This window comes from Ciona intestinalis, chromosome 14, assembly GCF_000224145.3.
Source record: "Ciona intestinalis chromosome 14, KH, whole genome shotgun sequence".
In the NCBI taxonomy this organism is placed as follows: Eukaryota; Metazoa; Chordata; class Ascidiacea; order Phlebobranchia; family Cionidae; genus Ciona; species Ciona intestinalis.
In genome coordinates, this window is record NC_020179.2 from 1,468,546 (window position 1) to 1,489,998 (window position 21,453).

The 21,453-nt window shown below is 34.1% G+C and overlaps 3 protein-coding genes and 1 long non-coding RNA gene across 4 annotated transcripts; 2 read left to right on the top strand and 2 right to left on the bottom strand.

Annotated features, from left to right (window-relative positions):
* Positions 1-100: 100 nt before the first annotated feature.
* On the bottom strand, positions 101-2,467 carry LOC108950057. Its single transcript, XM_026837474.1, has 7 exons — positions 2,257-2,467; positions 1,708-1,881; positions 1,460-1,573; positions 1,260-1,399; positions 857-984; positions 515-601; positions 101-280 (listed from the first exon to the last, which is right to left on the bottom strand). Exons 1-7 carry the CDS (start codon positions 2,461-2,463, stop codon positions 111-113), a joined length of 1,020 nt encoding a protein of 339 aa, XP_026693275.1. The 5' UTR covers positions 2,464-2,467; the 3' UTR covers positions 101-110.
* LOC113474837 lies at positions 2,104-2,742 on the top strand. The gene is made up of 2 exons (XR_003396542.1): positions 2,104-2,190; positions 2,259-2,742. It is a non-coding gene; the product is annotated as an uncharacterized LOC113474837 (long non-coding RNA).
* Positions 2,743-3,304: 562 nt separating this feature from the next.
* Positions 3,305-17,528, top strand: LOC100187215 (TATA element modulatory factor). The gene is made up of 24 exons (XM_002128802.5): positions 3,305-3,593; positions 4,041-4,239; positions 4,464-4,723; positions 5,043-5,092; positions 5,832-5,940; positions 7,018-7,142; positions 7,774-7,846; positions 8,071-8,523; positions 9,036-9,088; positions 9,735-9,862; positions 10,034-10,133; positions 10,967-11,105; positions 11,684-11,826; positions 12,245-12,411; positions 12,616-12,772; positions 13,017-13,109; positions 13,440-13,596; positions 13,789-13,981; positions 14,498-14,663; positions 14,884-14,988; positions 15,930-16,067; positions 16,236-16,361; positions 16,720-16,830; positions 17,143-17,528. Exons 1-24 carry the CDS (start codon positions 3,431-3,433, stop codon positions 17,176-17,178), a joined length of 3,444 nt encoding a protein of 1,147 aa, XP_002128838.1. The 5' UTR covers positions 3,305-3,430; the 3' UTR covers positions 17,179-17,528.
* Positions 17,529-18,087: 559 nt separating this feature from the next.
* On the bottom strand, positions 18,088-21,041 carry LOC100184823 (CCR4-NOT transcription complex subunit 3-like). The gene is made up of 2 exons (XM_002128672.5): positions 20,955-21,041; positions 18,088-20,887 (listed from the first exon to the last, which is right to left on the bottom strand). Exon 2 carries the CDS (start codon positions 20,867-20,869, stop codon positions 18,722-18,724), a length of 2,148 nt encoding a protein of 715 aa, XP_002128708.1. The 5' UTR covers positions 20,870-20,887; positions 20,955-21,041; the 3' UTR covers positions 18,088-18,721.
* Positions 21,042-21,453: the final 412 nt, after the last annotated feature.

The window sequence follows — 21,453 nt, forward strand, 5'->3', positions numbered from 1 at the left end:
TTGGAGCAATTGCCGTTAAGTGTCTTGCCCAAGGACACATACGCCCACAATGGTAGCAGCATCGAGCCTTGAACCCATTATCTCTGGGTTACAGGCAGGCGCGCTAACCACTATACCACGGCGCCGGACATTTTAAAAATATTTTTATATAAGGAATACTTTTTTGAAGGCAATCCGTCTCTTCGTTCGGAACTGTTTTTGCTCACTCTTTCATGCGTCTGCATTTCCTCTGCGCTGTCGTTTTCTTCATTATTTGACCCACTTTCCTCGGGAATAAAACCTATAATTAACCCATAAATAGGACTCCCATTATTTTGATAAGAACTGTATAAGAAAATCGGTTACGCGCTGAAAGATGTAAACATTACCACAGTGAGATGCGCTGAAAGATGTTGATTACCACAGTGAGATGTTTCAGAGACTTGTCCCTATACAATTTTATGTACAGGTTTTGACTTCTAATAATCAGTCGATAAATCGTGCAGTTTTAAGTCGAAATATAAAATTAGCCTACCAGCATTAGGTATAATCTCAGCGTCAGGTGATCCCTGTCTGATTCCTTGCTGTCGTTTATGATGTTTTCTTCTTCGCCGTCTTTCTTCTGCAAATTAACGCATATAATATAAAGGGTGGAGAAAGATAGGACACCTTTTCATTCTACTTTCTCGTCCCATTTGGTAGTAAACAAAGACCATTCAAAGAATCATAAAACTGTATTCTCACGACTACCATAGTCCGTTGTAAATTGTTTAAAACAAGATCAGAATATTTGGATATTATGTGTTGAAGGTGTGCCACCTCCCCCACCCTGCTATATGAATAAAATAACATAACGGGTTATTTGATACAAACATACCGGCATGGGAATGGTGCTGTCTCCGTTCGCTGGGAAAATTATCATAAGGTACTCCTTGAGGTTCTGCAGAAAGAAAGTCACCACCAGCAGGCTGCATACCTGCTTGGAAATTATTGCCAAGAAACGGCCTGAAAAAGTTAAAGGAATTTATATAACACACCCAGTGCAATCTTGGTTTAAACTAATTGTAATTTTCTTTAAAAATCCATAACACCTACGACAATGGAAAGAATATCACCCGCAGTTTCACTACAATTATGGGACGGGGGAAGACCCTTACACTGTATATATGTTTGTTTAAAAATACAATTAACTTATAGCGTTGCATTGAATGGGTACCTTATATGTGAAAAAAATGTATTTAGTCTTCTACTGTATCCATTAAATTGCATTAGCATTTCACCTGTACATTGCAAGAAACAACTCCGCCGCCTCCCGAGGTGGCAAAGCCATTACTGTGACGAGACCGACTTCTGAGTCACCGATCCCATCCAGTCTGGCGGAACGAATATTGCCGTTGACTGCGCGCATTTTCGGGCCTACCTGTAAAAAATATATGTAAAAAGAGTACTGGCGATCGATATGTAAATGTTGCATAAAAACCTTGGACGAAAAACTGCAATTCCATCCAATCACGTGATGACCAAGAAGAAATGACGTCACGGATGCTATTAGTTCAAGAAAAGAAATGAATGTTGTAATAGCCGCGATAATCAACTGCAAAAATGGTTTAAGTTTGGTATTTTCTTTATTTTAACATACGGGTGGGGGGAACGGGACACCTTTAGCATATATAATATCTAAATTCAAATAACTCGAAACAAGACGGAAGGCGTTTTCCACTGACAAACCTTTTGGTGTCGATTGGATGCCAGCGGTGCCTCAGACGCAATTGCAAGGGTCGAGTAGATCAATAAAACAAATGCGAAGACTGTACTGATTGCTGCCCACAGCACGAGCCAAGAAATGCTTCGTATCGTTTGAGATTTACTCGTGGCGATGCAATTTATTCCCGTAACTATGAACTAAAATAAAAGGTTTGCAGCTACCGTAATTTTTGCGCCGTGGCAAAGTGGTTATATAGTGCGCCGTCTGACTCTAAGTGAGAGGTAATGGGTTCAAGGTTTGTCGCTGCTACCATTGTGGGCGTATGTGTCCTTGGGCAAGAGACTAATCGGAAATTGCTCCAATCTAGTGCTCACTAATGGGTTGTCAAAGTTATTGGCCATATTGTAAAAAAAAGAAAAAAAAACTTTAAATAATCACCTACAAACTAACACATCGAAGCCCGTGAGCTAGCACGAGGTATGTGAAACAGAACATAGCAGGATATGGTAAGCTACGTTCATTCATTCAGTTATTTTGCACAATCTTTAAATCGGGTTGATATATATACGTACAGGGATTGAACACCATATAGAAACACCAGCAATGCCGAAAAACGTTGCCTGTAAATCTTCCTGTAATCGAATCCAAAGTACCGACGACCCCAAAACAACGCACGACGCCCACGATGCTATATGAAGCACCGCTAACACTGACATTTTTACTACACTAATCAGAAGACTGTTTCCAGGTTTACTGTCGTTCGATTTTTCCTGTGCCATGATGCTTCCCTGGTCCACGTACAGCACGCAGTACAGTTACCCGCGTAATATCCTATAGTATCGCTTATAAGAGCTCATAACTATTGGCCACAACTCAATTGAGAATGCGAATATTAGAAGTTGTTCGCATCCCATATCAGATTTTGTATCCTCAAATGTTTCTTTGTTTGTTGTCTATTGTGTTTCTACAACAAAAGGGGCGGGCCAAGCAAACTGACATAAAGTGGGCGTAACATATGTGAAAAATTATGTTAATGCCACCTTCGTTTCTCATTAAACTGTTCGTAAATTCTAATGGGCTGCGCCAGACGCAAAAACAATATAAAGTTCATGCTTGGTCGATAATGATGCGGTTCTATAGCCAACCTCCACCAGAAATTGAAGTTTCCGCAGATACATGTCATTGTAGATTTTATCACTTCGCCGCATTGTGGTTTGGCCTACGACGACAATCTTGTCGTTCACGATCATTTTAACTCTCCACATTCTCTTATGCGAAGAAATACCAGTATTTCTAGGCCCTAATAGAAATGTTCGGCTCTTCACCGCCATCTACACAAGTGGTTGCCTGTGGTGTTGACGTTTTTCCCACATAACCGACTTGTTTTGTGTTTACGTATATTGTGTGTTGTACGAAGGACGAACATCTCAATATTCTAGTGTAACTTGCACGTGCTTGTGTTTACCATGTATTTTAGTGTGTTTGGTCACAATGTAGAACATTTTTTTATACAAACAGTACCTTTTACCTGTTATAAATCTATTTTTGTGTACGACAATACAAACTACAGAAAGCTAGATCTAGTTTAATGTTTAAACACTTTAATTAAAATTTTTCTAATTGCCCAAGTCTGCAGGTTAAATATAGCATGATGCTTGTACATTAGTAATATAGTCAAACGATTGGCTAATTTCAGTTTAACATATAATCAATAAGCAAGAGAAAGAGCTTGGACATACATAATACATGATGAGCTGGTTTGATTTTTCGGATATCGCAAAAACTGCTCTCAATGAAGCACAAAAACGAATTGACAAAGTTTTGGATATACAGGAAGATGGTAAAGCAAAACTAAATACTGGATCAGATTCAACCGTTTTGCCGGATATTGGTACAATCATTAAAACAGGTATAGGTGATTATTGTGGATAATAAATTAATTAGGCTGAAGAAGAACAGTCGTAATAACATATATGTTCTGTTCCATACACCTCATTCTAGTTTACAAGTTACCACGTATGTAACTCTGTGGGTGATTGTTTTTACTTTATGACTGATAATTTTAATAAACCATTAGTGACCACTGGGTTGGAGCAACGTCTCTTGCTCAAGGACACATAAAATAACGTTAGCAGCGACAAGCATTGAAAAACAGGCTTGCCTACCAGCTACCACTATGCTGGGTCAATACAAGTTTTATTAATCTATTAGTCATTGTAACATTTGATTGCTTATTCTTTTATTTTTTTACTTTTAGTGTGCTATTGTGGCACTGCTTTTCACCAAAACAATTTAATATATAAATATATGAACTGAATTTTTACAGCCTATCTAACTAATACTCTAATTATTATAGATGTCAGTCCAGAGCAAGAGCACAACACATCACTAAGTGACATGCAGAGTTTAAAAACACCTTTAAAACCCCTGAATGTAAAGCAAGCTCGATCACTCCAACTTTCGCAAAAGAAACGCGCCAAGCCTGTTAAACTTGGTGTTTCATTGACTAAGAAATCAAGCCCAAGAGAAAAAACTAAAACACCTTCAATACAAAGGTGACTAATTGTATATATTTTGGACCATTGCATTAAAAAGGCCAGTTTTATTACCTTAGTTTTAAGTTTTAACCCTTTTTTACGTAGATTTTTAATTGTTTATAAATTTTACATTAGTTTTTACCCTTTTTTTCTCAGATTTTTAATTGTTTTTAATCTTTACATTAGTTTTTACCCTCTTTTTCTCATAGATTTTTAATTTTTTTAAATTTTTTTCATTACAGTGAGCAAGTTAATGCCAATTGGGAGGAAAAATTCGACGAAATTTCACTTGAAGACAATAAAGAAGATGATTTCATTCCACAAATAAATTTACCTCATGAACTATCTGAAATCTCGGCTCCTAAAGTTCAGCCAAACCAAGACAATTCTAAATTGAGTCAATCTAAAGTGTACAGCGATACAAATAACGACATTAGAACTAACAACATTCATATTGATACAGAAACGGATTCTGTAAAGGAAAATGAGAACTTTTCAACAGGTATTACCCAAAGCAGACTGTTCTCAGTTTATTACCCCTAATTTTAGGCGTACAAATTGACACTAAATAGTTTTAAACAGCTTGGAAAAAAAAGTTTTTTAAGGTTTTTAATTACATATTAATACATAGCTATTGCAAAACAGCTGTATAGTTTTCCACATTGCTTTTTTCTTGTACTGTCGCACAGCTTATCATTTAATAAATAGAACTAATTTATTTTTTCATTGTTTTAATTGATAGTCTTTGTTTGAAAAAATAATTAAATTTTTTCTCTTTGTTATATCAGTAACACTATGTTTATTGTTTATATATTTCTCAGACTCAAATACCAGTAACAGTTCACCAAGAATTCATGCCCCAGTTGTACAAGTAAGTATAATATAATATATATATTACTCCAACATTGTATATATTATATAGCTTACGGTCACCATACATTTTCTCATTTAAGAGTAGGCTACGTTTTCATTTTACCCATAATTGTTTTAAAAAAAATTTTCCTAAATTTTGAACAAGATCGTAGCAACACGTTGTGAAAACATTTTTATATTCGTAATTGAATTGCCAAAGGCTATTAAATGTTTATATGAATTTCTGTATTTGACCGGCCTAAAATATTTTCCTTGCATGGCACAACTCATTATCTTAACTACCTTAAATTTCATTATATTGAAAGTCAACTGTCTAGTGTTAAAGTAAAGTATTATGTAATATAAGTCTCATATTTTATATATATATAACTATAATTATATTTCCTTTTGCTTTAACTGTCACCTGAAGTCACTCATTTTGCTTGTGAATTACCACAGTTTTCAGACTGTTAAACCTACAATCAAAATCTATGACAAACAACAATTAATACTGGCCTAAATCCATATCTAGTACTGTGGGGTAAGATGGGACACCTTTAGCACACAATGTTCAAATATCCTGATGGTGTTTTAAACAATTAACAACAGTGAGGATACGGTTTTATAACTCTTTAAATGCTTTTTGTTTAATACCAAATGGGACTAAAAAGAGAAAAAATAAAGAAAAAAAGAACGAAAGGTGTCCCATCTTTCTTCCACCCTACTATATAAATATATTCAATTTCTTTCACTTTAAGTGTTCATCTGAAGCCACACATTCTCCTTGTGGATCGCCCACCACAGCAACCTCCAGTGAGATTGACATACTTGAACATGAGAGCTACCACAGTGAATCTTCATCACCAGGTTTGAAATTATAGCCTGTTTACAGTATAGTTGTTATTGTACAACTTCATTAAAATTAAATAAACAAATTTTATTACAAAAAAAATACCAGGTAATACATTTATTATTACAAACAAAACAACTGTAGTTACTCTACACCAGTGATAGACAAACCAAAAATAGTTAGGAAAAAAACAATTTATTTTATTTTAAGTTTCATTCATTTGTAATTTTTTTGTAAATAATTCGTTCTTTCCAAATTGATTGTTTTTAAAATAAAAATGTTAAATTTTGGTTGATGGGGTTGCCTCTGTTTATCCATGCATGTCTTTATCTGTTTTACACAATTTTAAAATCCACCACACACATTAAAAAGCAACAACGAGTATTATATCGATTTTTTCAATGTGTATTGGTAATAGGTATATATACTGTATTTTTTGACAGAATGTAATCATTTACTTAAGAATGAAGCAAAAATGGGTAGGACCTTAAACAAACTATTTATATATATCTATAATTATACGTATTTTATATTTCATTTTTTAAAAACAAATTTTGTTTAATCAAGTACACCCATGTAAGTCCTTGTGAAACCGAGCAGTACAGTAACCTGTTTAACTAGTTTTTGTGATAACAGATAAGGTAGCTGTAAGTCATAGTTCTAGGCTCTTTCAAGCCTTGAACCTGTTTTGTAAACTAAGTATGAAATACACACCTGGCAAGCTACTATAAAACCATTTTAATTACATTACGCGGATTTTAAAATGCTTCTTAGTACGAATTTTGTTCTTAATAATTCAATGGAATTTTGTTCATAAAACTTGCATAGAATTTTGATCATAAAAATTGTATGAAATTTTGTTTATAAAAATTGTATCTTAAACATGAGGAGCAAAAAAAAAGACTTAAAAACTGCTAACCAAAAATATATTAAACACATTTTTTTTAATACAAATTTCTATTAGAAAAATGTGAACAGATTACTGCATTATTTGAACCATTAAAATTTGGTAAAATATCAGATTATACTCCCAAAAAATACCCACTTTTTAAAATATAGAATTTTCAAAAGCTAAAACCTAACCAAATTTTTAGTTATGAAGCCTGTAAAAGATGAGGGCAACTTCCGAACTGAAGATCTCTCGTTTCCAACCTCACCAGATCACAGTGAGGCATCCGACATCATTCGTTTAAACGGACATTGCTCCTCTCCCCTCTCAGTAAGTCAATTACCAAAATAAACAAAAATAACTTCTTTTTTTTAAAAGTTTAACTTAATTAAAATAAATGGCTCGTTTGTCTGCTAGGTGTAGGAACCACGCTTATTTTCTTCCAATTAAATGTAAATATGTTTTCAACTGTAAGCATGTTTTTAACAACTGTTGTTTTGTCGCTATATCCTGTCTTTTGTTTAAAATATTTCTAAATCTTCGCTACCGTAATTGAAGAGACAAATAAAGTTGTTATTATTATTAGTTAATTAGGTTGTTCGGCGCAGAGGCAAATTGTTTAGCACGCCTGCTTCTAACCCAGAGGTTTTAGGTTCAAGGCTTGTCGCTGCTATCATCGTGGGCGTATGTGCCCTCGGGCAAGACACTCAACAGCAATTGCTTCAGCCCAGTGGTCACTAATTGGTTGTCTAAAATCTAAATTATTAGTCATGTTACCCACAAAGTAACATACATGGTAACTTGTAAGCTGGCATGAGGTATATGAAACATGACACCCATGTTTAACGATTTTTTTCGGCCAATCGAGGATAAAGCAAGTTACATTCATTCCATACACTTCGCAATTTTTTGGGGGGAGTACTCAGATACACTTGTTTTTTTTAAAGTCATGCTTTTTTAGATTGAAGATTCCGAGCCAGTGATGCTACTTGTTGCTGAAACTTTACAGAAGTCCATCAGTGAAATGTCTCTAGGTAAAAACTTTTTTAAGTAAAAAATAACATAGGCCCTACTAAATATTTTGTCTTGATGCAGTGAAATACTGCTTTGGAGTTCTACATTGAAAAAAAGTTTTTAGAAATTAAACCCGTTTTACATTTTATTTGTTATTGTAAAACTTTATTAAAATTGAATAATAAATTTTTTTCCAAAAATATTCTTTAAAAAAATTGTTTAATAATTTGATCTTATGCTTTAGAATCCGATTCACAAGTGGAAGTTCATCAATTTTGTGAAGATTTCTCACAATCTACTCTTGAAGACTCCCAAAGTCCTCCGGAAGACCCAATGCAAAACAGCAATACCTCTACTTTACAAAGCGACACACAAAACACGAATCTTAGCTCTTCTGTATCATCTGAAGAAAACATGACACACACGATTGCTGATGCTCTTAAAGAGGACACAGAAACTAAAGACGCCGCCTCCGAAAATAAGGATTTACACGAAACAGAATCGAAAACTAAATCGGAAACTGAAAATTTTAGGATATTTGATGAAAACACTAAAACAGAAATACCATTGCTTGTTGAAAATGTAGAAACGCATTCTTTATTGGAGAATAGTTTGGAATTATGTGAAAAGGATAAGGGTCATCCTACAGAAGCTGAAGGAAAGACGAAAACGGAGGTTTTGGAATCTTCTGAAACTGGTAAGACTTGACTAAAATATATTTCTAATTGTAAGTATATGTAAGCATTAAGAAATAGGAAAAAGACAAAGATTTAAGATTTGAAGTGGAATGTTTGATTTAACTTAACCCAGAGGTGTCCAAATACAATTAGTGTTTTAGATTAAAATAGCATTTGTAAGATGTATTTAATTTTGTGTTTTTTTTTGTAATTATTATTATTATTTATATTTCTAATTGTATCACATTTCATTTTTTAGTTAAAACCCTCCGGACTCTATATTTTTAAATTCAATCATTTTTTGCATTTTTTTTGTAAAATGTTTTATTTAGTTTACATATACTTCTAAACTTTTTACTTCGGTAAATTAAAAATTAACACAAAAATTAAAAATTAAATTATATATATATATAATATATGTGTGTGTGTGTAAACTAACACCATTACAGCCCATTACAATACTGGAACTTTACAGTATCATAAAAAAAAAAATGCAATATCAAAATAACTGTAAAACTTTTTCTTAACGCAGTTGCCGTGGCAGAACAAACACCTATTGTTTCACACAACAGCCTGGGAAACAAGGTACGACCTAATCTACTGCTTTGGTTTATATGTTTGTCAAACAATGCCGTTGAACCTGTTTTTGGTTTTCATTGACCACAAAACATTCTTACAGTAAAAGCGTTCATGAATGTGCGGCATTTTGAATGTGTTCCAGATTTAGATATATGCAATATTAGATCTGAAAAGGCAGTATAAGTGTATAATAAGGTATTTTAAGTAGTTAGCCAAATATTAATAGGTCTCTGGTGTCATTGTAGGTACTGAACGATAATTTAAGATGATATCGTTTTACCATTTATAAATGTAATATATATACATTTTTTTGCATTTTGGTAAAAAAGTACAATTTTGAATTTTTTTCTGATATATATATATATATACTATTAGTATTACTGTTACTGAGGTAATATACCAACTAGCTTGAATAAAAAATCTCTAATATACCTTACTGCAGGACTTTACCAATATAGCCTATAATATTACTACTATCATTACTAAATATGACGTTTTAATCACCCACAAAGTAACATACATGGTAACTCATAAGCTGGCATGAGGTGTATTAAACAGAACATCCGTGTTATGACGACTGTCATTTTTGGCCACGTTAGGATAAAGTAGGTTACATTTAATACATTCATTTTTAAAATTATTTTTCTACCAGGTGAATATTGATTTGTCAAAAGAGGAAATTATCAAAATGATGAACGAGAAATTTGAGGTTTATGAACAGCAGTTAATGACTCTTAGTCTCAGCAATGCAAAACTGAATGAAGACAATGATAATTTGCGGTAAATGGTTTTATCTGGTATTTTAGCCCGATGGTGTACCTTGTAACTAAAAGGTCCTGGGTTTAAGATACTGTATTGGTAATTACTATGCTTTGTGCCTTTATGTTTAATAAAATATAGTAACTTGGGGTAAAATAGGTCACTTTTATATTAATATTCTTCTTTTTACAGGAGTGAAGCAAGCCACTTAGAAACTTTTGACCATATCCAGTATCAGAAGGAAAAACAAAACCTGCTCAACACCATAGACAGTGTATCTGAACAACTGCAGGTCAGGAATACCGTTTAACATTCTCACTTCAGTATTATGGTTTTTTTAAATGTATTTTCAAAAGTCAAAACTTTAATTTTGTTTTAATAAAAATGAGGTATATATATAGTAGGGTAGGGGAGATGGGTCACTTTTACCACATAATATCCAAATATCCGGATCGTGTTTTAAACAAAAACTCCAGTCTATGGGAGTTGTGAGTATACGATTTTATAATTCCTTGAATGTTCTTTGTTTACTATCAAATGGGATAAGGAAATGGAATAAAAAGATGTCCCATTTCCCCCCACCATACTATATAAATGTATATATTAGCCCATGTAGCGTCGAAAAAATATGTTTAAAACTCGCATGTCTGAAAAATGAAGGCAGTCTTACTGTTAGCCTATTTATGTGCTAATAAGTATCATTAATTTTAAGTTAATTTTTTTGTACATATTTTATGATACAGTCAGTGTAACTATATTTTAAACAAAATTTTTCGTTTTTGAAAATAATATGCTGCTTTTTATTAGAAATATAGGGTTAAGTTACAATAATCATTTTTTTAGTTGTTTCATATTTTTTAAAATGTATATATATATATAGTAGGGTGGGGGAAGATGGGACTCCTTTAGCACATAATATCCAAGTATCCTGATCGTGTTTTAAACAGTTAACAACAGTCTATGGTAGTCCCGAGGATACGGTTTTATAATTATTTGAATGTTCTTTGTTTACTGATAAATGGGACGATAAAATACAGTTAAAATGTGTCCCATCTTCCCCCACCCTACTGTATATATATATATATATATATATATATATATATATAAAATTTTCTTCTATTACAGGACATGGAAGTGGAAAAATCAAACTTACTTGAAAAACTTGAGATGACAAAAGCCAGTTTAAGTCAAAGACTGAGCAATGAACATGTGCAGCAACTTTTAGCAGAAAAAGAAGATTCCATACAAGGCTTGCTACAGGAAGGTATTTAATCCATTTTTTACAAAGACTTTTTATATAACTTTTTATTTTTGATGCAGTTTTTAAATAGATTTTTTCAAATTCTGGATTTTATTTTAATTTTTTATTTTTCAATTTTTGATTACAAGGTATTTAATTCATTTTGTTTTTTAAAGTTTTTTTTACTAATTTTATATTTTTGATGCAGTTATTAGAATGATTTGACCAAGTTCTAGATTCTAATTTTTTATTTTATTTTTTTATTGCTAAGTATATATATATAGATACAATCCATTTTTAAAGATTTTTTTAAAGATTTTTACGACATTTATAGTTTTAATGCAGTTGGTGAAATAGTTTATCGAAGTTCTAGATTCTAATTTTTATATTTTAATTACAAAATTATTTTTTTTTTAATTTATTTTACTAAAATATCTTATTTTCAAATTATTTTTTTAATGTTGTATGCGTCCATTTTTTGAGACTGTAGACTACGCTTATTTTCCTCCAACTAAATGTAAATATGCTTTTTACCGTTTTGTCGCTATATCCTGTCTTTTCGTTTAACATATTTCTAAATTCAAAATATTTTTTTCTCCCAGGTGAAGCTTTATCAAAGAAACACCTCCAGCAGAGCAATGTCATCAAGAAATTAAGAGCGAAAGGAGCGGAGCGCGAAGATGCCATAAAGGACTTAACTGAGAGACTTACAAGAGCAGAGGAAGAAAACAAAATTTTAAAACAGGTAATTTATAAATTAATGACGCCAACATTAGTAAATTCTAAATTGGTTCTGCTGTAAGTTTTTTGCCACGTCTTCCTTTTGCAAAAAGCAAAAAGTGCAGTCACTATAACAACTTGTCTTGTTACATAACAAGTTAACAACAAAAGACAACCTGTATTAGGTTAAGTTTATGTAATATGTTCTTTTAAGCTACGATGGTAATTCTGCGTAATTTGAATACTGAGGTTTTGGCCTGTTATATTCTACTCAAAATAATGCCAGAAGAGTTGTTAAAAACCTTTTTAACATGCCTGGTAAAGCAAGCGGCAGCAACAGTTCATATTATGTATGAAACTATCTTTATTTTTGCAAAAATTTAAACCTTTGTTTTTTTTTCAGAAAGTTTCCGCTTGTTTTTTTTCAGTTTGTTTTTTTTCAGAAAGTTTCCGCAATTGAAGGACAAAGTTCGGAAGACCGTGGAACAGCCGAACGACTTTCCGAGGCTTACCAGGAGAGGGAGCAAGAGGTTAACGAGTTAAGGAGTCTTCTGGAAGATGCAGAGGAGAAAAGAAGAGCTGCACAAGCTACTCTGGATGCCGCGTATAGGTGCCAATTAAGTTAATACTATACACGTACTGATACAGTACTATATGTTAAAATGTGGGGTAAAATGGGAAATTTTTACCACATAATATCCAAATATCCTGACTGTGTTTTAAACTTTTAACAATGGTCTATGGAAGTCTTTAACAATGGTCTATGGAAGTCTTACCATTTAACAATGGTCTATGGAAAATTTTTTTCCAACAGAGATCTTGGAGATATGAACAAAAAGGAAGCATCCATGAAAAGCAACCATGAACGTGATCTTCAAGTCCGGGAGGACTCTGTGAGGATGGTGATGCAGCAAGAGATGGAAAAGATGCAACAAGAGCACGAACACCATAGACAGATGCTCCTACTCCAGGTGAAAAATTAGTTTAATTTTTTTTGCCAATTTTTTTTTAATCGTAGTTTGGAGTTTTTTTAAGCATAAAGTAGTACATTATGTGTATAATTTTTTTTTCAATTAAAAGTAAATATGTTTTTAGTTATAAGCGTGTTTTAACAACTGTTTTTTTGTCGCTATATTCTGTCTTTTCGTTAAAATATTTTTAAACTTCGCCACCGTAGTTAAAGAGACAAATAAAGTTAGAATTGTATTGTTTTAGATGACAGAGTTACGTGGGACAGTAGAACGTACAGAGATGATTTGTTCAAGAAGAGAAGACCAACTTAAAAAGGAAATACAAGATTTGCAGCAGGTATTTTAACTTGAATATTTTTTAGAAGTAAAGTCTGTACACACATAGGCCCTCATATATACCCCCACATGCCTGCACCTAACCCAGAGGTATTGGGTTCAAGCCTCGTCGCTGCTACCATTGTGGGCATATGTGTCCTTGGGCAAGACACAGTAATTGCTCCAACCCAGGGGTCACTAATGGGTTGTCCAAGTTATCAGCCATACATGAAAAAAAAATAAAAAAAATAATCACCCATAAAGTAACATACTTGGTAACTCATAAGCTGGTACTAGTTTACATAGTTTTGCATAATTCTGTACAGGATTCTGACTTTTATCTTTTTTTCAGCAACTGCAAGACTCTGAGTTACGTAATCATGAACTCGGCGAAAGTATTTCTGCCTCAACAAGGCCACTTTTGCGCCAGATGGAAAATCTGCAGGCAACACACGCTGCACAAGAAAAAACTTGGGAAACACTGGAAAAAAGCCTCACTTCAAGACTAAGTAAGTTTTAGTAAAAAATTTTTCGTACAAAATATTTTAAATACCTTATCCAGTCTTTTTAATTTTATTATACTTTTTTTTGTTAGTTTTTTTACAAAATATTTTTATCTCAAATCAATTCTAAAAAACAACTTACACAAAATTTTTTATAAAAGTCTAAAAACTTAAACTAGTTTTTCTAATTTTACCAAGATGAACAACAGAACCAGCTGTTGGCTGCACAGGACAAAGAACGCTTTGCGCAAATGGCTCTCATGGAGGCAAAATCTCGACTTTTAAGGTCAGACCAGCAACTGACAGAAGCCACACAAACAATTGAGCAAATTACATCAGAATTGGAAAGTTTGAGAAAAAATCGCCGAGAGCATGATAAAGAAGTCACACGGTATGAATACTATAGTAGGGTGGGGGAAGATGGGACAACTGTTTATACTATTTTCTGTCCCATTTGGTGGAAACATTTAAAGAAATATAAAACTGTATCCTCACGACTCCCATATACCGTTGTTAATTGTTTAAAACACGATCAGACTATTTGGATATTATGTGCTAACGGTTTCACATTCCCCCCCATCCTTCTATATCTATATTGTATATTGTTTTTACATTAGTTTAAATTCGACTGCAAATATGTAATTTAAATACCAGTTTTCTGTGAGTGAGCACATTATAGATATATCTAACAAGTCAAAGCTATTATAAGAAGGTGATGCCTTAGCCCTAAATACCCCTGTTGTTAATTACTGTAAAATCTCACCCATTTAAAATATCATTTTCATGCCTGCAACTGCAGTTCAGTTAAAACAAAATCTAATTTTCAAAAGAGTTAAAAAAAATTGGTACAGTTTCCGAAAAAAAAAATTTTTTTTCTGGTACAATTTTTTTTTTCTCTCTCTTTCAGATTGAAGAAGATCATAGAAGAGAATGAGGAGCAGCATTCGGATGCTATGAGCAAGGCAAGAAGAGACAGAGTAAACCTCGAAAATCAGTTGGATATGGAAAAAGTTCGATCAGAAGTCGAAAAAAAGAAGTTTCAGTCGCAAGTTGAAACTGTTCAAAAGGAAAAGGTTTGGAGCAAAAATACTGGATAGGATAATTTAATTTGTTTGAAGAAGTGCTACTTTTAATACAATACATTGCATAATGCAAGAAACACAGAAAAATACAAAAAAAAGAAAAAAATACGAAAAATCAGTACAAGTATTTTCAAATAAATTTTATTTTAGGAGTTTTAAAATGTTTTACAATTACAACATTATTACTAAATATTTTCAACTATGTTTTCAGGAGCGATTGCTTTGGTTAAGTCGTTCAGAAAGTGTTGGATCATCTGCGAGTATATTTAACACGGATGTGGAATCCGTAGCTAGTTCCTCAGACACATTTAACCATGTAAGTAAAATAAATTCAAAACTACATCTCGCTCCAGCCCATTGAGCACTAATGGTTTGTCCAATTTATTGGCCTTACGTAAAAAAAATCTAAAACTAATCACTCACAAAGTAACATACATAACTCGTAAGCTGGCACGAGGTCCATGAAACAGAACACCTGTGTTACAACAACTGTCGTTTTCCGGCTACGAGAGGAAAATTACATTTATTCCTCATTCTAGGTCTGGGTAGTCTTTTTGCTAAATAAGACTGACTGTACCTAAACTGTGCTTTGTAATTTGTATATATATATACTAATTACAGACTGTAAAAAACCTTATAGTTTTAAACCTAATTTTACAACAGTTTTTTTTTTAATTTTACAAATTAGATTGTCTAAATTATTTTAAAAGACAGCTGCACATTTACATACCAATTATGGGTGCCTGGGAGAGGGGAATTTACTCTGCTGTTAGGTGTCTAATACATTCCAAATTAGTTAACAAAAATTTTCCAAGTTTGACAACTATGGGTTTTTATGCATTTTAACAATATCGCTTTTTAGCCTACAAAATTCTTAAAAATGTGCCGCTTATGCATATAGTAGAGTGAAAGATGATGGGACACATTCTCATTCTATTTTTTCAACCCATTTGGTAGTAAACAGAGAACTTTCAAAAAATTCTAAAACCATATCCTCACGACTTCCATAAACTGTGGTTAATTATTTAAAACACGATCAGGATATTTAGATATTATGTGCTAAAGGTGTCCTATATTCCCCCACCCTACTATATATAGTCTGTATATAAATATATTGAGTATAAACTGTGGTTAATTATTTAAAACACGATCAGGATATTTAGATATTATGTGCTAAAGGTGTCCTATATTCCCCCACCCTACTATATATAGTCTGTATATAAATATTTTGCGTATAACAACCATATATTATGACAGGTTGATTCGTTTGACCGATCTTACCAGCTTGGTTCAACAGCTGTGTACGATACCATACGTGGCGCCAGTGGTTCTGCTTTGCTCGAAAATCTACAATCTCAATTAAAGCAAAGAGACGGGGAAATAGCTCAACTGCAGGCACGTGCAAGTTTTTGATTTTTTTTTAAATTTATTATTTTTCTTATTCTGCAGGCAGGTGCCAAGTTTTTGATTTTTTCAGAAATTATTATTTTTTTTTATTATTTTAAGGTTTTAACATTTTTTAAAAAAACTTAATCGTTTTGGTTATAATGTATCTATGTTTAGGGCGAAATTAACACGCTTGAGCGAACCCGGTCATCCATGGCAGAGGAGATCGTGAGGCTGACCAATGAGAATGAAGAGATGGAGGTTACTGTAGGTCAAGTTGATGAACTGACGAGAAAGTTAAAAGTAAGAAAAAAAAACAAAAACCAAAAACCACATTTACATAATGGGGCAACTCTGGCCTAAATTACTAGTTTTCTGATGTGCCTTGGCAAAAAGGACCTTGTATGGAATGTACAGTACTGTAGGGTAGAATGAGACACTTTTGGAACATAATATCCAAATGTCCTGATCGTGTTTTAAACAACTAACAACGGTCTATGGGAGTCGTGAGGATACGGTTTTATAATTCTTCGAATGTTCTTTGTTTACTACCAAATAGGACGAGAAGTAGATTGAAAAGGTTTTCCATCTTCCCCCACCCTACTATAATAAAACCAGCTCCAAATACATTACACAAATACATGGATGGTTTTTTGTTAAGGAAGTAACAGCTAGACACGATGCAGTGCTAACTATGTATGGGGAAAAAGCTGAAGAGGCAGAAGAACTTAAACTGGACCTTGAAGACGTTAAAACTATGTACAGAAACCAGGTGTGTATTGGAACTACATATGTGACTTCAGTTTAAAATACTATAAGTTTAAATGCTGAAGAAAGGTTTAATTTTGCTTGTATGTTTGGAGCCGTGGTAAAGTGGTTAGCACGCCCGCCTCTAACCCAGAGGTAATGGGTTCAAGGCTTGTCGCTGCTACCATTGTGGGCGAATATGTCCTTGGTCAAGACACTTAACGACAATGTTTAGACAGTTTTTAACTGCTTGATAAACTAATATGACCTATTTTTTTATAATTTTAGGAATAGCCAAAATTTAAGTTTTTTTAAACTTAATTCTTTGAATTTTCAGATTGACTCACTTTTACGAAATGACTACGTCAAATAAATTTCTTTCTCCAATAAGCCATCTCCATGTATTTGTGTATATTCCAAATGAAGCAATTACTTGGTAAATTCAACATTTTAACCCTGAAGCTTTACACCCTACTGCGTGCACTTATTTTGCATGCAGATATGATACAATTTTATTCATAAAACTGAAATATCAGTAATTGGAAAAAAATTGAGTTTGCACTTTTCTGGTAAACTATTTTCTCCATGTAGATATACCAGATTGTCATTTTTGCCGCTTATTTATTTATTTTAGACCCAACATGCTAAGATTTCTATTGTAACGGTGCAATAGTGTCTGAATCTTATTGAATAAATATTATGCAGACTGACTGTCAATTGTGACATAGTGTGTTTATTTGTCGTCAACTGACATATTATGTTGGTAACAAGCACAAACTGTTTGTGACAGAAAAAATGTCTGGTTGAAATAAAATGTCCTGGAAAGACAAAATGCTTGTTAGTGTCTGTGACAGACAAGCTTGTAAAGAGCAAAAAAGTTACTGGTGGCCAAAATAGAATTGTGACGAACAAAAAACGCTAATAACGGCCCAAAGATTTTTAGTCGATATAAATGTTGATATAAATGTTATGGCGGCCAAAAAACATTCTAGACCCAAAAAATATTTGTTATAGTTATTATAGAGTAAAATGTTTTTGATTTAAAATCAAATATCTCTGACTCTGAATTACATTAGAAATATATCATCGTATTTATCATATGCGTATGACCTTAATTTTACATTATCAACTTTTCGTACGATGTGAACTGTTCAAACATATAGTTAAAACGCTACACTGGGACTAATACTAAAGTCAGTAAAGTGTCTATTTGACTTTGAATGCTGAACTTACAGTAATACTAGCATTTAAACTGTATCTTAAAAGTTAAGACTAAGCGTTCTTATAAAATATCTTGATGGCAAAATTACGGTCTGTAAACTCTCTCTTTACCGTTGTTTAACAAATTAACAAAATAAACAATTCAGTGGTACTCTTTTATTAATTGTGTGAAAGAGTACTTGAAACACACATTGTTTTTTACTTTTCTCGATGTCATTTCAACCAGTGGGGTTCTGAATAATGGGGCAAGTTTGGGAACACTTTCGCAAAAATTTGAACATTATGCGTGTTTAGGTCTACGCTGGGGACAAGAAATTTGTTTTATTTTAACACGGCCGAGCACGGGCCTTATAAAAAGTAGAATAAAACTGAAAGTAAAAAGTGTGTTAGAACTTTTTGTCCAAAAATATAGGTTAGAGTTTAAATGTTTCATGGTGGGCAAGATACAGAATTTTCTCTTAATCAGTGGTAAAGTGCAAGTAAAAGAAAAACAAATTCATGTCGCATAGATTAAGTTAGTTTACCAAGTAGAAGTTTTATGTGTTCCAGTTTCTTTTTATAGGAATTAAAGTGTACCAAAGCTACCATATTTGTGTTCAAGCCACTTACAGCAGCTCAAGGTTTTTTTTATGCCAATGCAATTTCGAGACATTGCACAATTGAAACTGGGAATGTGTGTGTTTGGTTCGTGGAAGCTACTGCAGCTCCCGGTCCTCCAAATACCTGTACTCAAAGGTGAAGCCTTCCTTTTTCCGCTGGCCCCACTTCTCATAGTCAAAGTAAATGTAGGTACCTTGCTCATATTCATCTGTGATGGTCTTGGGTTCTTCGTGGCGCTGAAACCACATCATGTACTTTGTATGGAAGCGCCAGGACTGCTTCTTCAGTGCCTTGGCCGCCATGTATTGGGCCTTAGTTGCCTCCATGTAGTAGAAAATAAAAAAGAGCGTCTCCGTCGACAGCCGTAGGTAAAACTCCACGGAGTCATGATGGGGTAAAGGGGTCTGGTGGTAATAGGAAGGGGTGGGACAGGGGTTTCTTGGAAGGTAATGGCGCAAACGCTCTGAATCTGAAGGGTGCGGCATATGCCTCCAACACGCATCTAGCATTGCTTGCTGGTACATATTCTCTTTACTGAGTGATACTGGGCCTAATGGAGCAACTCCAAGAAGGGGTTGAATTCTTGCTTCTCCGCCACCCATAGGCAGTTGTTGAGCAGCTGTTTGCTGCTGTTGAACCACAACACTTAATGATGTTAAATCCGGTCTAGACTGGTTTGTTGCGGTTATAAGCGGCTCTGTATTGTGTGGTGGAAAGGGAGGAGAAGTTACGGTTCTCTGCTCTAAACCAGCATTCGCGATTGCTTGCTCTGCCATACTTTTCAATGATGATAAATCGACATGAGAGGTTTGAGGGCCGTTTGGTAAGCTGGGTCCATTCGTCGTTGGGGTTTGGGAATGTGGGGCTTCGGTTGGGGCAGGGGTTACAGAACCCACTAAGTCGGGTAAGTTTGAAACAGTGACAGGCGGTGAGGTTGCCGGCTCCGGATTTGAAGTAAGCGAAAGAGACGCAACGCTTGAAACGATGCTATTAACTGCGTTTCTAACTTCAACATTATTAGCTTCCGATAACGAGCTATGATTGCTACCATGCCAGGAGGACTCAAATGACCTCTGGGCCTGGGATTTTTTTGTCGGTGACGGTGACTCTGGTGGAAGAATGGTTCTTGAAGCAGTGACTTGGGTCTGGGAAACATGATTAGAGGTTACAGATTGCATTCCACCTGCAGCTGCAGCGTATGGCTGACTATGTGCTGTTGGGGGCGGACCTTTCTGTGGTTTATTGGTTGTAATAGGATTGGTAGGCTGAAAAGCCATGGACCTGGGAGTTGTAGACGTTTGCCTCTGTATATTATTGATTGGTTTATGGGGCGAAATAAGGTCATCAGATTTGCTTCTTTTTCTAGGCTCTTCTTCTTTTATACTAGAAGGGGTTGAATGATTGGTGTTGTTCTGTGGGGTGGGGGAAGAATCTGCAGACTTTATTTCATCCTCGTCTTTTGAGCTGTTGTTATTCAAACTGGTGTTAGAAATCTTTTCCCCAGGACCTGGTGACCCTGCTGTAGCAGTGATAGCGACAATTGATTCGTCCAATCCCATGTCCTCATATATGAACTCATTATCTTCATAATCAGGGTCCTGGCATGCCTCCATGTAATACTCAATATCATCTCTAATTATGTTGATTTTGTCCGCTGATATCGTCTCGTTGTCTAGCATTCTCATTAGGGTTTCAAGGTTCCGTATATGGTATCTATGTTTTTCAAGGAAGGCCACTAACTCCGCCTGCCGCACCGTTTTATCGGCCGTCAACTTCTTTTTTCTTGAGATCGAGTTAAAAGATTCAATTTCGCTCTCAAACATATCCACTTGCCGATTAATTGCATCTATCGTACTTTGCAGCCACTGCATCGTTTCTTCTCTCTCCTTTTGCTCTGGATCTTTTTTCGCCGCTAAACCAAGCCCTTCTTTCGAATACGCCTTGGTTTTCGTCTCTCTTTCTACAACTTTAAAACGCTCCATCTGTGTTTCAATTAATTTCCGGTTTTCTAAAAGTAGCCTTTTATCTTTGACTTCATTTGACGCTGCCCACGTTTTGATTTGGTCCCTTAACCTCTGCAATTTTTTTATTTCTTTTTTCAGGTCACTTTCATACTTATCCTTCTGATTTGTGTTGTTAGCATTTGATAGCTTCATCCAAATGTCTTCGAAAGTCTCCACGCCTTCAGTTACTTTTTTATAACACCGCTCCATTTCACCTTGCAGTTTTCGTTTGTCAGCCATGTTGTTTTTGTCAGGTACCTACATTAAAAATGTCACAAATTAGACTGCAAAGCACAGAATTGTGCACAACCAAAGCAATATTCACCTCTTTTGTGTCCAAAAACGCAACAGTAGCACAGTAACATTAAGATATTCACAGCAAGATTTCCCTGCACAAACGAAAAAAGAACATGTTAGATTTTCTAAACCTCAACCCTTTGTAACTATAGAAAAACTCTACATACATTTCTCTAAATACAAACAAGCTAAATTTGGTTTTAAAATCAAAGCCTTGGGCTGTATGCCTGTATCTGTATGTATATGGAAAACTAATGAAAAGGTTTTGAAAAATACGATTCTATAGGCTTCTATTTCCTATTTAATCGCTAACTAATTCGACTGATAATCAAGATAACTTGCACTTCGCATATTCCTCGAAATAATACATTCAAATTGCTATTTAATAATGTATGCAGTTCTACAATAGCTTGTAAATTGCAAAGCATGTATTCACCAATATATCGCTAATTTGGACAAAGCTATTCTAATTTACAGTATACAAAAAGGATTTTTTCCAGCGACCATTTTCGGTACCTTTTAGTGGG

What these genes read in the sequence shown, in the direction of transcription:
- LOC108950057 (XM_026837474.1), bottom strand. Translation starts at nt 2,463, where the DNA reads ATGGCACAGGAAAAATCGAACGACAGTAAACCTGGAAACAGTCTTCTG. An exon ending in CTATATGGTGTTCAATCCCT is followed by an intron (nt 1,882 to 2,256) that starts GTACGTATATAT and finishes CTTTTATTTTAG; the next exon opens with TTCATAGTTACGGGAATAAA. An exon ending in TGAGATTATACCTAATGCTG is followed by an intron (nt 281 to 514) that starts GTAGGCTAATTT and finishes GGTTAATTATAG; the next exon opens with GTTTTATTCCCGAGGAAAGT.
- LOC100187215 (XM_002128802.5), top strand. Translation starts at nt 3,431, where the DNA reads ATGATGAGCTGGTTTGATTTTTCGGATATCGCAAAAACTGCTCTCAAT. An exon ending in TGGTACAATCATTAAAACAG is followed by an intron (nt 3,594 to 4,040) that starts GTATAGGTGATT and finishes TAATTATTATAG; the next exon opens with ATGTCAGTCCAGAGCAAGAG. An exon ending in GACAGATGCTCCTACTCCAG is followed by an intron (nt 12,773 to 13,016) that starts GTGAAAAATTAG and finishes GTATTGTTTTAG; the next exon opens with ATGACAGAGTTACGTGGGAC.
- LOC100184823 (XM_002128672.5), bottom strand. Translation starts at nt 20,869, where the DNA reads ATGGCTGACAAACGAAAACTGCAAGGTGAAATGGAGCGGTGTTATAAA.